The sequence below is a fragment of the Brugia malayi genome (assembly GCF_000002995.4).
Source record: "Brugia malayi strain FR3 genome assembly, contig: Bm_v4_Chr4_scaffold_001, whole genome shotgun sequence".
Taxonomy (NCBI): Eukaryota; Metazoa; Nematoda; class Chromadorea; order Rhabditida; family Onchocercidae; genus Brugia; species Brugia malayi.
Window position 1 is genome coordinate 6,408,444 of NW_025062478.1, and position 16,023 is coordinate 6,424,466.

General features: G+C 32.0%; 4 protein-coding genes across 4 annotated transcripts; 1 reads left to right on the forward strand and 3 right to left on the reverse strand.

Moving 5' to 3' along the window:
* On the reverse strand, positions 1 to 1,160 carry Bma-gpa-2.2 (Uncharacterized protein; the record flags this gene model as incomplete). The annotated part of the gene is made up of 4 exons (XM_001901815.2): positions 1 to 188; positions 482 to 635; positions 718 to 847; positions 1,006 to 1,160. The coding sequence occupies 4 exons, from the start codon at positions 1,158 to 1,160 to the stop codon at positions 1 to 3; spliced, it is 627 nt and encodes a 208-aa protein (XP_001901850.2).
* Positions 1,161 to 2,104: 944 nt separating this feature from the next.
* Bma-gpa-2.1 (Uncharacterized protein) lies at positions 2,105 to 4,061 on the reverse strand (the record flags this gene model as incomplete). Its single annotated transcript, XM_043081866.1, has 5 exons — positions 2,105 to 2,275; positions 2,613 to 2,709; positions 2,978 to 3,020; positions 3,266 to 3,494; positions 4,023 to 4,061. 5 exons carry the CDS (start codon positions 4,059 to 4,061, stop codon positions 2,105 to 2,107), a joined length of 579 nt encoding a protein of 192 aa, XP_042937800.1.
* A 1,857-nt stretch (positions 4,062 to 5,918) lies between these two features.
* Positions 5,919 to 10,080, forward strand: Bm3747 (Uncharacterized protein; the record flags this gene model as incomplete). The annotated part of the gene is made up of 11 exons (XM_001901813.2): positions 5,919 to 6,081; positions 6,567 to 6,685; positions 7,177 to 7,308; positions 7,502 to 7,623; positions 8,053 to 8,257; positions 8,393 to 8,571; positions 8,717 to 8,927; positions 9,071 to 9,171; positions 9,325 to 9,472; positions 9,625 to 9,765; positions 9,991 to 10,080. The coding sequence occupies 11 exons, from the start codon at positions 5,919 to 5,921 to the stop codon at positions 10,078 to 10,080; spliced, it is 1,611 nt and encodes a 536-aa protein (XP_001901848.1).
* A 577-nt stretch (positions 10,081 to 10,657) lies between these two features.
* On the reverse strand, positions 10,658 to 13,952 carry Bma-gpb-2 (Uncharacterized protein; the record flags this gene model as incomplete). The annotated part of the gene is made up of 11 exons (XM_001901812.2): positions 10,658 to 10,669; positions 10,863 to 11,029; positions 11,167 to 11,263; positions 11,395 to 11,535; positions 11,704 to 11,847; positions 12,015 to 12,141; positions 12,366 to 12,484; positions 13,082 to 13,218; positions 13,426 to 13,517; positions 13,618 to 13,708; positions 13,928 to 13,952. 11 exons carry the CDS (start codon positions 13,950 to 13,952, stop codon positions 10,658 to 10,660), a joined length of 1,152 nt encoding a protein of 383 aa, XP_001901847.2.
* Positions 13,953 to 16,023: the final 2,071 nt, after the last annotated feature.

A 16,023-nucleotide genomic window follows, 5' to 3' on the forward strand; every position in this document is an offset into this window, starting at 1 on the left:
TCAAAACATGCCGACTTTCTTTAAATTTTTTTCAATAACCATAACGATGACATTATCCAGAATTATTTGAACCTGACTGGTATCGGTAGCACAGGTTTGATGCACATAAATTGTCTTTTCTGGATTGGTATTTAAGGCTTCAAAACTTTTCGTTATGAAAGCTATCGAATCTTCGTATGTTTGAGGTCCTGGAAAATATGTTAAGTCTGGATTGTCTGGATTTCTTTTTTTTAAATATCAAGTTAAAACTTTAAAAAAAGACAATAAAAGATCTTTTTATATAATTCTGGATTTCTGCAACTTTACAATTGTTGCAACAATATTTCAATTCTGAAAACATTTTTCAAACTTACAAGAATGAGGAAAAATGTTTGTTAATTTAAACAGGAATAATATTATGTAATTAAACGATTAGTGATTAGTGAAAACGAGCACTTTAAGATTTTGCAAATAGACAAAAGAGATAACTTGTTCAACTGACCGTTGTAGTGAGGAAAAGCGATCCTGATTGATTTCGATTTTAGTTTCTCAATAAACAAATCTTTTTTGTTTAAAAATAAAATAATGGAAGCATTAAAAAACCATCGACTATTGCATATTGTTTCAAATAAACACATACTTTCCACCATACGATTCTGAAGTGAAGTGGGATATGACAGCATCACAGTTAGATAAGGCAATTAACCTCCAATTTTAATTAGTTCGGTAAAAACTAACAGTAGTATTATCTTCGAATAAAACTTCGGCATATTCGCTAATAGCCGCAACGTATATAACAGCGCTGACGTCTTCAAAACAATGAATCCATTTTTTCCTTTCCGATCGTTGTCCACCCACATCAAATACTCTAAACTGATTCCAACAACGAAGAAGTATGCATCGATTTGCTTCCTTGATGAATCATTCCTTGATATCCAATTTAAATTTATGATCAAGAGGGTGAAGACTTATATTATGATGCTAAAATCTGCACAGCGAAAGTACATTTTACTCGCCGATACAAACCTGAATGGAATATTTTTAATAGTAAAATGAACTTCCACAATTCCAGTCGTTTTTGTTCTTGTTAACAATATATCTTGCTCATTCGGTTTGTAATCCAAAGCTGTTATCCGATCGATACTATCGAAAAAACTTCTTACTTTTTCTCTATTCGTCATCTATATATTTACCAAGTTTTCATTATATTGCTGGACTGCCGAACAAAAAAAAGAATAATTAATGACAGTTCAAAACTGAATGTCATATTAAACAACTCATTTGTTCGATAATCCTTCAGTACTTCTTTCGTTTATTAAAGTATAAAGGTCATATTTAGAAAAAAATGAACAAATTGCTCAGTCTTTCTTATTTTACTTTACCTCGTCATAAATTAATAACATTCGGAGTAACGCATATAGTATCACTTAATGACTCTAATATTCATTTTACCAACACAATCCAATAGAGAGGCTTATTAAATTTTTAATAATTAGTCAAATGGTCCATAAAATTCCAGAATTGAACATGCTACCAATGCTATGAAGCTTTCATAAAAAAAAAAATGCTTTGATAAACCAACTGGGACACTAAATTCAACGAATTCAAATAGTTGCTTGTTTCTTACTTCTTTAGCGTATCATTCATTTCATTAATTTTTCCATTATTTGGATTAATTTGTTAAGATAGCAATTATTTAAATTACCTAGTCATAATTTAGGATATACATATAATTATCTGTATACACAATATATATATATATATATATATATAATCAATATATAATTAATTTAGGATTATATATATAATTAATATATTAACGCTAATTTATATGCGTTAGTTTACTATCCTATTTATAATCTTTTTTTTTGTCCAAATAATCAGTGAGATTAAGTTAGTTTATAAATTGTTGCAGAATTAGCGATGCATGCTTCTTCAACATGTTAATATTTCTATGTTAGAATAGGAATATGAAATCTTGCGAATGATTGCAATAGTTAAAAAATCGTTTTACGAATCGAAGATTGAGGAAATTACGATAATTGTGTTTGGTGTTGATAAATCTTCTATTCTAGTTTTTGCACTCATAATTTGCAAACTCAAATTCTCTGATTACAAAACTGCATTAAATTAAGCCGAACTGTTTGGCAGACTCATGTAGATTATGGTCATGTCTTCTTTCGTAAATATTTTGAATTGCAGGATCTTGCCACAGATTCTTGATTGCTGTTGCAATCTCATAAGTTATTGACTTCGATTCTGTGCTAATCGCTTGAGCAATGACAGCTGAATCATCCTTCAAGAAATTACTAATTATTTTTAAATAAACTATTCAATTATTCAAGTGACCACTAGTCAGGACTTGCTTTTTTCTAGTCAGAGCTTTTTTAAATAACCACTAGGTGGTGTCAATAATTCGTTAAAAAAATTAAATCAAAATGTAAAATAGACCATTTCATGAGTTGCTGAAACATTCTGGTGATTTAGTAGAGAGAAGGAGCGAGAGGGTAAAAGAAAGGAAAGGAAGAACTACGGAAATGAAAAAGTTTGGTGATAAATTTAAATGAAAAAGTTTGGTGATAAATTTATTAAAACGAAATAAAATATGTCATTCAACAGCTCCTAAAAATGACCTTTCTGGCTGGTTCACTGAATTTAATACTACACCGTTCCATAACTTTTAAGATATCATCCATTGCATGAATTGTATTCGAATACAACCAAACGTTGCTTTATTATTTCATCCTGCGTAAAACCACTACTGTGTAAAATTTTACAAAAGTACTGAACGTTAAACAGATTACACTTTTGTTTATGAAATATTACATTCGTCTAACTGATCAGAACAGTGAAATTATGCATTCATGCAATGAGCATTAATGATCAGACAATCGTGATAGATCATAATTTGATTGATCAAATGTTCATTAATAAGAGCGTATCTGAAGAACAGTCTAATTAAGAGAAATTAAAAAATATATTAAATCTTATCATGAACCTCATCTGCTTTAGCAATGTGCTCTTACCCGAATCACCAGTATCTGAAAATTCTTTCTTTTTTTTTTTATTTTATTATCGATGACATTACTATTTAATATAATAAACCTTCTGTCTCTTGTTATTGGTTTAGAAACATACTGTTGTATGAAATGAATAATCTTTATCTATTTCAGTAGAGTAGCATCGACAATAGAATAATAAGTTTCACTGAAAATAGTAGAGAGAATGGAGAACTATTTTGTTAGAGAATATCATTCCTTCATATTTATAGCAAATATAGACTAACCGAGTAATAGCAGTTTGATAGCTTTGGCACTTTCGATCGCACTTTCATTAATTTCGCGATCAATCCCTTTACTTCTTTCGTGTAGTTTTTTTTTCCTCTTCACTTTGACAAAGACCCATAACATTAGTATTTCTTTTTCTCTATGAAATTTAGAAAACTTAGGAATGTTGGGAAAATATACCGATAGTTCTACAAGATGACCAAATATTCCTGACCGCGTCGCGGGGCTCTGGAATCGTAAAGTATTATTAATGATAGAAACAAATTCACAAAAAAGCATGCTGGATATATGGAAAACAAAAGGCATCGAATCCTAGTTTCTGAAAAAAAAATAGTTTGTGCATTCTTTCCAATTTATTTTCTAAATCCTTTAACATTCAGTTTATTTGATAACTACCGAGTTAAATATCAATAAATTCGAAAAAAATAAAAAAGACAATGTTGACCATATACTTGAATGGCCAGAAAAATGATGCATTTCATTTCCTAATTTTTTGAGAAATTTACTTATACTTTTTCTAGATTCCTTTTTTCTTTCATACTAACAGTATGATCACTTACTTTTAACAACTACAATAATTCAAAAAAGGTTGATATTTCTGACTGAGCAACTTGGAAATTACAAAATGACATCTAGTCAAGAACTTTATTTAGAATTTTCAACAGTGACTGTACATCCAACTTTCCATCAGCTAATTGTTATTGTTAATATATTTCTTACTCAAAAACTTTTTTAGCTTCTAGCAAAAGATTGTACCTTTATGCCTGGTACAGTGCAATTAGAACCCTTTTCCATAAACTTTTGCTTTTCAGGGGTAAACTTAGCACATTTCTTCGTTTGATATCACAAAATTCTGCATCTGACCAAATTAATAACTTTTGTTACCTTTGTTTATGTATATGCATGTATGGTTTAATCCATCGTTTTGAAAATGAATATTTAGCCAAACTTAGCCAACAATCTAAAATTTGAAGAATTCAATAACATTTCATGTGAAAGCAATAAAAGTTGATGAATGGCATGATTTAGAGCGTATTATGAATTTTTGTCTGAAGCAACAGGATCAAGTAATCTGGTGAAGTGAAAATATTCTCACAAAAAAACGATTCCTCTGGCAGAACATGTGGCAATGACTTCACAAAAAATTTTGGCTTCTAGTAAAGTTTTGGAATGTGCAAGAAATCTTACCAAATAGTATGTATATTTTATGATAAGGGAATTTTTTAGAAAAAAGATTTCATGAGTGAAAATTTACAGGTAATGAATTTTAAAATAAATGAACTAATCTTCATAAATGCTATGTATAATGAAAGCTTTATTTTCAACCGGACCGAAAGTAAAACTTGAGACAAAAACGAATGCATAAATCAAAACTTCGAAAAAGAATAATGTGGTTTGTGAATTTTTGTGATCACAAAAAGAATATAGCACCATTATTGATAATATAATTATGATGCCATTAAGAAATATAAGATTAATTTTGTATTTCTTGACACAAATTCGAATCGTCAAGTATTTTGGGATACGGTGCTACTTCCATACATAATGATTATACTCATTGAGATCGGCGCTGTTGTCATTTAGAATAATTTTTATTCAGTGACTAGGATAAAGAATATTATATGAAATGATAAACAATATTTAGGAAGAAAACATTCCAAGGATAATTTGCAAGAGAAATTAGTTCAAAAGTGTGGAATTAATTACTAGCTGAACAAGCGGAATTAGTTGCCAATAACTGGTTGTTGAAGGCTTAGGTGTGCATCTAAGTGTATGATTATATGACTTAATAAGCAACTTTGCTTATTAATTTATGCAGGTATCTCCTCTCTATCACTGCCGTTTATGTACAAACAACAAATATAAGTAAATAATACTACTCATTGTGTTATCAATATTACGGGACGGATATCTTTACTGAAATTGGATTCATCCCTTATTGGTATTAAAGTAGAACAGGAAATTTTCATTTCACATTTTGATACTGCGCTGAAGTTGTTTGAATCGGATAGAAAAATGATTCAGTGGGGGAAATTGTTGCTATCTTTAATTTAACTGCTAGATAGTAATAAAGAAACTTTTAAAAGTGGCAAATAGAGACACTCAATTTCATTCTCAGATAAAATTGGAGATTCATGCAATATTCAAAAATTAAGAAACATGTAACAGACTATATTCTGCTTGAAAGATACTACCGTAGAAAGACATCAAGTAATTATGGCTGCTCTTCCGAAGAATGGCCATTGTTAAGCAACAAAAACAAATTCACTCTTACAAAAAATTCATTCTCACATTAGATTAGGCCCAGAGTGACAAACTGTAATGATAGTTAAGAGTTTAATAAAAAAATCTACTGCTCCATCTAGATGAATGACCATCTAGATAATGTGATTATTAGAGAAGAACACTTCGCTCCTTGCTGCTTTTCTAATATCTGCATCAGTGCTCATTATACCTAATGAGATGTCACATTTTCATATTTGGTACAACCATACTTCGCGTTGTTCGGTGGTTCTTTGATGGATGGTGGGTTATGTCGAAGTGTGGCGCTGTTAACTGAGGAGCGAATTGTCTCCGAGACAATAAAAGATAATTCTTCAGGATTGCTGTAAAGGAGAGAGATCAATGTTTGCCTTGCAGTGAGTTAAGCGAATGACAAAAATACTCCCTGTACTGCAAGCAGTATGCAGATTTAATGCTGGACAACGAACCGCATTAGGACTAGCGAAAGGTGTTGATGATGGAAGAACTAATATCATTTCGGTAAATGTTGAAACGGGCTCGAAAAGTATTATGCAGCTAAAGGATACCGGTGGTAAAGGGATAATTTGTTTGACAAATCCCAAATGTTATAGATAAATAACTTTTTTTTTTTGTAATTTGTGCACAATTTTTAATTATTTCGTCAACTATCTTTAATGATTGCAGAGTTGACAAGTAGTGCATGTTTCATGAGGATTTTGTAAGACTTAATTTTTTTTCTTTTTGGAAAAGTGTAAGATTTTTGAAATAGTGCAAATCTCATAAATTTGTTTTATCATACATTTTGTTGAGGCATAAGAAAATACAGACTTTAACAATGAATGCCTGTTCTATTATTGTAACGTTTACCAACTAGTTAATTTCAGTTTTCACCATATCGTTGAGACAATATAAGAACTTATTAAGAGTATAGAGGGAATAAGGAGTATCAATAAGTTATCGATATTTTATGAATTTCAGCAGAATAGTAACGAATTATCTTCTGTTTATCAAATATTTTCTATAAAATTATTTTTGCTGATTTTAAGCTTCTTTCAGCGAAGAAAGTGCGATTGAAATACAACGGACTTTTGCCACAAAAAGCAATTTTTGGCCTGTGGAATGCACTCACAAAGTGTTCTAGAAACCCGAAAATTCTACAGTCTCAAGCTGATCAGGTCTTAATCATTTTTCTTTTATTTATTTGAATGCTGAAACTCATTTTTGTCAATTATTTTTAGATCTCCGTCAATTTGTGTAAATCTTTATGGTAAAACTTCATGTTTTTTTCGATTTGGGCTACAATTAATTTACTTATTGGTTATTAGATGAAATATTTTGTACAAAAGGAATATCCGAAAAATACTAATCAGTCGACAGTGCGGTTTGTGGTAAATAACGAAATTCGTATACGGTGAAATTGTTTAATTAGAGCCGTTAAAATTACAAGTTTCGTTTTCTTCAGCTGGCACTGATGTTGTGTATAAGTCAGCAGTTCTTATGGATTCTTTATGCCTTTTCTAATCATTAGTTGTCTTATTTTTATTTTTACATTTCGAGCAAATACACATTTATTTTACTGAGTGGTGCATAAAATAATGAATAGTCTTGTTATTGGTTCTAGTAAACTGCAAAAATCCTGCAGATTTCAAATCTTGAGCATTTTCAGTTAAAAGAAGGGCTGAGTCAGCGTCAATTTCCGGCGTCACCAAAGGAGGTGCAAGAAGCACGTCATGAAATTAAGAAAATGTTGGAAGCCGAAGGTGGATTACCGGATCGCAGTTCTGTCAGTCAGAAAGTTGTTAGTTTCGACTCTCTTTTTTTGACGAATTTACTTTGAAAGCACTTAACTTTTAAGTGTATTGAAACCAAATTGAGTTCATGAGAAGTCGTAATCTTCTCTTATATTTCTTATTGTAGTGCATTATTTCAGCAGCAGGTATTTGAAATTTAAAATTTAGACAAGATGGGTTAGTTCATGGAATTTAATTTAGCTGGAAGCATTGGATTTGGAACTGAAAAAGAAAGTAGGTAAATTGCTACGCAACGCGAGATATAACTGGAAACCACTGGACTTTAAAACGCGCGAGCATGCTGCAGCTTATACCTTAGCCAGGTACATTCTTGATTTTTTATGGGTTTTGGTAGAGAACATTTCAGCCAAACAACTGTTTAATTTTGCTCGTGGATGCTATTTATTTAATCCATTCTCATCTAACGTTTTATTTCTCTTATCGTGAAGTATTGACATTCGTTTTTTGCTGTTGAATACACTGTGTAATTTCGCCAATGCACAGTTAATCATGAATATTTTTTCAATTCCCTTTGCAGTGCTTGCTTTATTCCACCATTTGATACTGTCGATTTTTTAGTAATATGAATCTGGTATTTGAATTATCAGAATTTGTTTCATTACTCCGATTTATATAATTTTCCATTTTAATGTTGTTTCTCTTTGAGTAAGTTTTTCCTAGTATTCAGCACAGTAAAACAAAAATGAAAATAGTCAATATGTATTAAATATTTCACAGTTTGCAATTTTTAGGCTTGCACCTAACTATGCAGAAGTTCGTTTTGTCTTACAAGAATTTGTAAATAATGAATACATCCCAAAAACAGTTTTGGACTACGGAAGTGGTTCTGGCGCTGCATTTTGGGCAGCATTCGAACAGTGGGGAGAACAAGTCAAAAGTTATCAGCTGATCGATCCAAATGAAGAAATAAATCAGTTTTGCATGGACGTTTTAAGGGTATGCTTATCATTTATTGTTGATTCATTCTGCAATAATTATAGCTTATAATTCATTACGTTTTGTACAGAGTTTCCTATGACTGAATTCAAAAAGTATGTATATATATATATATGAGAAGTTCTTCATATTTAGGGCAATGGTGAAAACAGTGGGCATCCATTTGTGCATCCAAATATTAGCTTCCGAAAATTTGTGGCTCCATCGTTAAATAACACTTTTGATGTTATAATTGTGCATCGTCTTCTTGCTGAATTGGCTTCTGAGGAATCACGTACTGAGTTGCTAATAGATTTATGGAAGCGAACAAACAAGTGGGCCTGTTTAATCTTTAAACTGTTTGTCTCTTTGAACAAGGAATTTTATTATTGAAAATAAAATTAAATATTGTTAAAGAGTTTATGAAAGTTAGTGAAAGTTCAAGATCCTTTTAAAAGCTTGTTGAGCAGTTCTTTCAAGATATTTGGTAATGATTGACGGAAGCTGTAAAGGTGGCTATAACGCTTTAATGGAAGCCAGAGATTATATCCTTATGGGTGGCTGTGAATTGCATCGAGAACAAACTCGACAAGTCCTGATGGAAGCAGGAGTATTGAATGAAGAAGCAGACAGTATCTTGACTGATCAACAATTATCCAACTATATGCGTTACAATCTTATTAAAAATATGGTACACTTGATTTAAGAAATGAGTAATAATATAGTAATTCAATGCTTCATGATTATCATTTGTATTGTATTGATTTAGGCAACCATTCGAGTCTAATACACTCTCTTGTTTGTTTAATTTCTTTCAAATCATCTTGATTTCAGCTTCCACCAAACACAGTTTTGCCAACCAGATTGGAACCTGGATATGTATTTGCTCCATGTCCACATGACCAGGGATGCCCGAAAAATGTGGAAAAAGAAAAGTTAGTCTTACCTTCAATGTGTTAAAAACTTGACTCCTTTTTTCACATCAGTTCAGTTGAGAACTTTCTATTTATTTTCTGTTTTTACTTCACTTCTTAAGTTTGGAATTATTTCAATAAGCTTAAATGAAATATTCCATATCCATATTTCAGAGATGTATGCAGTTTCTCAACTCAGTGGAATGTATTGCGGGCTGATGGGCGGAAGCAGATTTCTAGTACCGAGACGGGATCATTCACATATGTTATTATGGCCAAAGGAGCAAGATCTCATCACATACCTCAAAACAGACTTCTGACGGTTTATTTATTCCAAATTAAAAACAGTCTATTCTGCTTTGGAAACTGATTGAAATAAATAAGTTTTAGATGCAGTTTTTTAAAACATCATACTGATGATACTTTCTCCTTAACCTTTTTCTGGAATTTATCCTTACTCCTATCAAACTTCAGTTAAAGCGTCGCGGGAGACATGTGTGCTGCACGGTTTGTACACCATTTTGCGGAATACAGCGGTTTACAGTATCGAGAAGTATGGGCAAACTTTATAAAATAGTCAGAAATGTTAAGATGGGTAGAGTGCTTCCAGTTGAGGTTACTTTTTCTGCAGTTTTTTTCTCGATTCTGTTTAACGAGGATATATCTTCTGGTTAACAAACATAAATGTAAAGATAAAGTATATTTTTCGTGTTCTTTCAGAATGAGTTTCATGAGTTAATTTGCAAATTTGTTAGATTATAAGTGAAAATCTGCACAATTCATGCGTTTAATATTCACAAATCAATGTCTTCAATATTCACAAATCAATGTCTTGTTCAGATGAGAAGTGTAGGTTCTGATTCGGAGTTCGATGTGTATGAAGAAGCGGTGCAAAAATTTACAGAGGAAAAGTGCGTCTCTGAGATATAAGTGGAAATCTGCATAATTCCTGCGTTTAATTTTCACAAAAACTCTCCTATAGCTAATTCTGAGTTGTTTTATTTCTGTTGTTTTTTATTAATACCTGCTACAATTTTTTTTTTGAATACTTTTGTTGCAAAACAGTTGTACAGTACGCTGACTTTATTAATAAATAATAAAGATAAGCGAAATAGTGATCTATTTCCCAATGTTTATTGTACATCTAAATTAAGCCTTTTTGGTTCATCTTTTGTTTCCCTGTTCTGTTGTTTTTATTACTACCTACTGCAGATATTTTAAAAGTGAGTATCGTTAAATATGTTAAATGTGAAGCTGTAGAGTCTTTTTTTTTTAATTGTTACTAGTTACAGTTGTTTAATGGTTTTCGGGATAATTTCTTGAAAGATGAGAGCAAGCTAGTAAACTGAGTGGAGTATGAAAGATCATCTGAAAAAGCATAACAGCAAATCGTGGGGTAAATACATGTTGTTATAGCATGATTCAAAAATGTAATTAAAAGGGATGGACGTATGCGCTATTAATGGAAGTAGAACTAAATAATGGATGAGAGGGCCAGCTGTTGTCTTCATGCCCATATCTGAAAAGCATGGTTTTGCATGGTTTTAAATATATAATGAGTCTGAAAGTTGCGGACTATTTGATATTGCAAGCATTCTCAGTAAGGTCAACCAATGACTTCGTGTGCCAACCAATGAAATCTAAGTCTATCTTACTAATGTGCTGGGAAGATTCTTTGTTTATAAAATGAAACTTTAGGAGAAAATACTCACACGAATGGTACAGTCCCAGCTGGCAGTACATATTGCAGTCCCGTCTGGACTTGTTCTTAGACATGAAATCCTATTTTCATGACCGTATAGGACTGAATGACGCACACATTTTAGTGAATCCCATACACCAACACGATAATCACCATAACCGGCAAAAAGTATACGGCCTAAAAACATCATAGTGACGACTCGGAAATTGTGGGTATGTTTAGCGTTCAGCTCACTACAATCAGAAGACACGCAGTATTTTGGACTTGTGTACACTCCTGAATAAAAATAATATCTATCAAGATAATTTGCTCACCGCTTAAACTAAAGTCGACACCGTTCACTGGAAACAAGACGGATTCTTTTTCATAAACACACACTTGTCGATCAGCGCGTAAATCAAACAATCGGCACTAAAACGTGAAAAAATTTTATAACCTGAATTAACATATAACATAAAATTTTACGAAGCGCAACAAATGCAGCACGAGTTCTTACAATCGAAAAAAGAATTGACAAAAATGAAAACCAATAAGGAACCAACTGAAGCATCATCCGAACCGGTAGCAAAAGCATCATTATTTGGATGAAATCTAACTGTATTGATGTCTGCTTCATGTCCTTCGAAACTCTGTACACACTGTCCAGTTCTTATATCCCAAACTAATGCATGCTTATCTGCTCCCTTAAAATAATAAATTTCCAGAAAATATGCAATATCATTTCAGAGTAAATGAATGAAGATCTACCACTTCATTCATTTACTCTGAAAAGTAGGTCTGCTGGAAGCTTAAAGCTTTTTCCACAACTTCTAAATGTAAAACGGAATGAATACAACAAAAATAAAATTCACCCCGGAAATAAAAATATTGCCAGTGTCGCTTTTAGGCACATCAATTGCAAAAATATCACCAATGTGGCCATGAAAATTTTGAATCATCTGACCACTCTCCACATCCCATATTGCACATGTTGAATCACCGCTACCAGTCAGAAGCTGTAAATAATTGAATATTCTTCCTCTGTTTAGAAAACAATTTTAGCTTTGCTTTGATTGCTTTCTAGAGAAACAGGAATGTTACGCATAGTACACAAGAATAAATTTTCTATTTTGAGCATGTAAAATAAAAAATGAATAAATTGTCGAATGTCAGTAAAAATCACCAAATTGTCAGATCTTAGGAAAGTACAGCATGACATATAGCTTGTGTGTGTTGCAACCGATCGTTTTTTTTGTAGGATATCATCTTCAAAGCTCAGCGGTACCACTGAACATTTATTATCCAAACCACTAAAATCAACATGTAATACTTTACAAAACAACGATTTTGTTACAGAACGAACTTATCATTTTAAATTACTTAAAATGATAGCTTTAAAATTACGATACACGACGAAATCGCTATTTCATTAATCACTTCCAAAATTCTTTCATTTAGATTCTCTGTAGCAAAAAAGTTTTGATGGCATGAATAATAAAATCTAAAAACAAAATATTTGGAAAACACAAAATACCCGCAAGCAATCATTTGCGCACTAGGGGAGTAAGCACAAGCCATCACCCATGTTGTTGGCATAGTTAAAGCATGTTCCTTATTCGTTGTAAAACCATCCCAAACGATTACTTTCCCATCCTGAACAAATTTAAATTTAAATGTTAGAAGTTCAATGCGCCGATAAACCTATTCTATAAGTTATATTCAGTTCGGTGTGAAATATGCGTCATTATCTTGGTTCAAAGAAATACAGTAAATTATTCTTTGAGTTCCAAATTGAGAGGAGAGAAAAGCGAGTGAGAGTACAGAAAACTTTGCTAACTCCAGTAACTGATCCTTTGCAAAAAAATCATTTTTTTTTTAATTCAATATAAATATAAAATGAGTTGAAAGATTCATCTTCATCTGTAAAACAAATCAGGAACTATTAATATTTAACTTCATTGGTATAGGTTTCATATTTTGGCCCTGATGATTGATATGTGCCTTACATATGAAAAATTTTTCAAACCTAATGTAATTTGACACTTAAAAATTATCGTCCTTCAGTGAATTCTGATAACATCATTCAGGATATTGAAGGAAAATTTCGAAAAATGAAAAGAAAGTTGTTGAGAGTTTAGTACCACGAGAAAGTCAGAACTCAAAATTCAAAGTTTGGAATTAGAAAAACCATACTGCATGTCCAGATGTTTCCGCCAAAAAATACATAATCATTATTATGAAAGCAAGAACCTGTGAAGAAGAAACAATATGTCGTTTATCTAAGGACCAATCCATGCAGAGCACTTTCCCAGCATGTCCTTTCAATATACGACGTTGTTTAATATTTAGCTGTGTTAGTGGTTCGAGACTTTCAGCTGCTTGCTCAACTGAAGTAAATATACTAGAAAGTTTTAATCATGAATTACTGATAACATAACACAAATCAGTATTGTTCATTAATGGTCACCAAATGCTTGCTTTAGAAATAAAAATTGAAGTAATCCCTTATCATATGTCAAGATTTTCCAGAATTAGCTTAAGAACACTGCAAATGAAAATGGTTTGAAGTGGATAATAATACTCTCAAGACTTACTCGACACATCGTTCAGTTTTCTTCGTTCCGCTTCCAGCTTTCTTCGGAGATCTTCTGCCTCACGGGCCAGCACATCGACGGTGTCTGAACTTCTAAATTAACCAAAAGTCTATGAGAAATATTCTGAAAAATAATGAATGCGAAAGGTAAGGTATACAGGCAGCAGAAGAGTAAAATTACAAATATTTCAACCTTGTTCCAGTCTCTACAGCAATGGTCTGAACAGATGCGATGATTTTTGTTGTGGATGGCTCATCAGCATTTGATTTTTCTTTTGTTTCCACTGGAGAGAAAAAACATTAAGATATCGTTCATTTCAAAGAGTATCAATTTCTTACGATTTTCTTATCAAAAAACGGATCCATCAATTCTATCGAAACGAATAATCTCAGATACTTTCTATACAGAACGGAATCCCACATCTGCATTTCTTTCAAGTAAAAATTTATCTCTTCTCTCTTTTTGTTCATTTGATTATTATTTAAACAAAATAAGGTTGAACCTGGAGTACTATGTTCATCGCTCATCTCGACAGAACAGAACTGAAGACCAAGGATATAATCATATATTCGATACTTTTCTTTCCTTAAAAATTAAAAAAGACTCATCCAAAGTAAACACGTTGTCCAATATTTTCTTACAAGTTAATTCACCAACAAACACCATGTCCAAAATCAATAAAAACGGTTAGAAAGAAGAGATCATTGTAAAATGAAATATCTAGGCTAGGCCAACGGAGCCATTTTGCTAGGCCACATCTAGAAAGATATCTACTCACTCCACTATCGAGTGGAGTCCAGTAGTACACGATGACTACACTGCTAATTTTGAAAAAGAAAAAACCGTTTCCACCTCCCTGAATCCCATACCACTTACTGCATATTTTCTCGTCCATCTGAACTTTTGAAAGAAATTTTCATTCACTTCCATTTCTCGTAATATTTTCAAAACAAAAATGTCACACTGATGTAATCTATTTGTTACCGGTTTTTAACGTTGTTTCCAATACCTCATGTGTATGCGACTACAAAAGTGGTAAACAGAGAGTAACTCACTCTACTAATTCATGGATGTGAATTAAACCTACGCAACTGTGAGTTAGTAATGAACATTTCATTAGCAAAGAAGCATACTTTTCAGTTCACATATTCTTTCCAACTATCACGGTAAGCTCACAAACCAGTCGACCGTATTTAAAGATCTACTATAAATCCTAAAAATGACTACCCAGTCTAAGGACCTGATCACCTTATCAATCGTCTGCTAGAGGTCTTACAGAAGTGGATAATTATACTGGTTATTCCTTTGTGCATTCAAAAACGAAATTCTCCGTCAATCGCTAACTAGTGCTAAAGCACATCCAATATACATTATACACGTACTTTTGAGTTGAGCTTATACTTCCATATTTTCAGCACATGTGCATGAGTCATCCAACCTGACACTTTTTTTTTTTCTGATCTAATGATATTCTCTAGTCAGCAATTTAGTACTCCTGCCTAAAGGAACTATTTAGAGAAAAGACTTTGAAATGATAGCATGGATCACGAATCAACCGTGTCATCATTCCTGAACTTCATGCTTCAGCTACTCTCCTTCAAACCTACAAAACGTGTCTAATGATACGGTGACAATGATCAAAGCGAAATGATGATTGCCAGGCCAATTATTATTAATGAACATTTTCCAAACTTGCTACGGAAACGATGCTTGCTCTTTCCTTGATATAAGCAATTGAATCAGATAAAATTTACTCCTCCTCCTCCTACTATGTTATCCATTAACAACCAACACGATGAAGATACTTCTTCTATTCCTAGAGACAAATTCAGCCAGAGACAATAACAAATGCCACAATCGTAAGCTATGCAATTATGCATTAGGTAATAAAAAAAGCAATTTGTTTTTAGTGAGAAAAACTTTACCCTTACTTTCTATAACCTTATTATTACTTTTATTTTACAAAATATCCTTTTTCAGAGAAGTTAGTTAAACCGAATACAAATAAACACTGGACAGTGAATAACAAACATAACTCGTTTATTTTGTCATTTCTGAGCATACTGTATTCAAATCCTGAAAAACATTGAAAAGTTTACTATACCATCCACATTTTACTGACATTGCTTTTTCACGGAAAAATTCTTATGTTTTCTCAAAACCAGTTCCTTGCTAATTCGCCATTTCCTATCTGAAACTCATTTTATTTGAATTTAATCCTCATAATTCCCAAACGAGTAGTACTGCCATTAACTATTACTAACAGTAAAAGCTACTAAATATTGAATGATACAAAAATAAAGATGTTACCAAAAAAAGCTTGTTTTAACGCTATCAACTATATTAAAAAATTTGAAGATTACATTTACCACAAATTGACCTTTTTAAAGTAGCATTAAAACTTCAAGAAAGAAATAATCTATATCAAATGTGGAATTATAACACTAAAACAGAGTCTACAGAAAGATAAATCGATCATAGGAATAAAAAACTGATTTCAGGAATACGGAAAATGAAGTAGAAGAAACACAAGATTTATTTCTGTACAATTAAAAAAAAACAATAGCAGAGAACTGAGAAGACCATGAACAATAAATT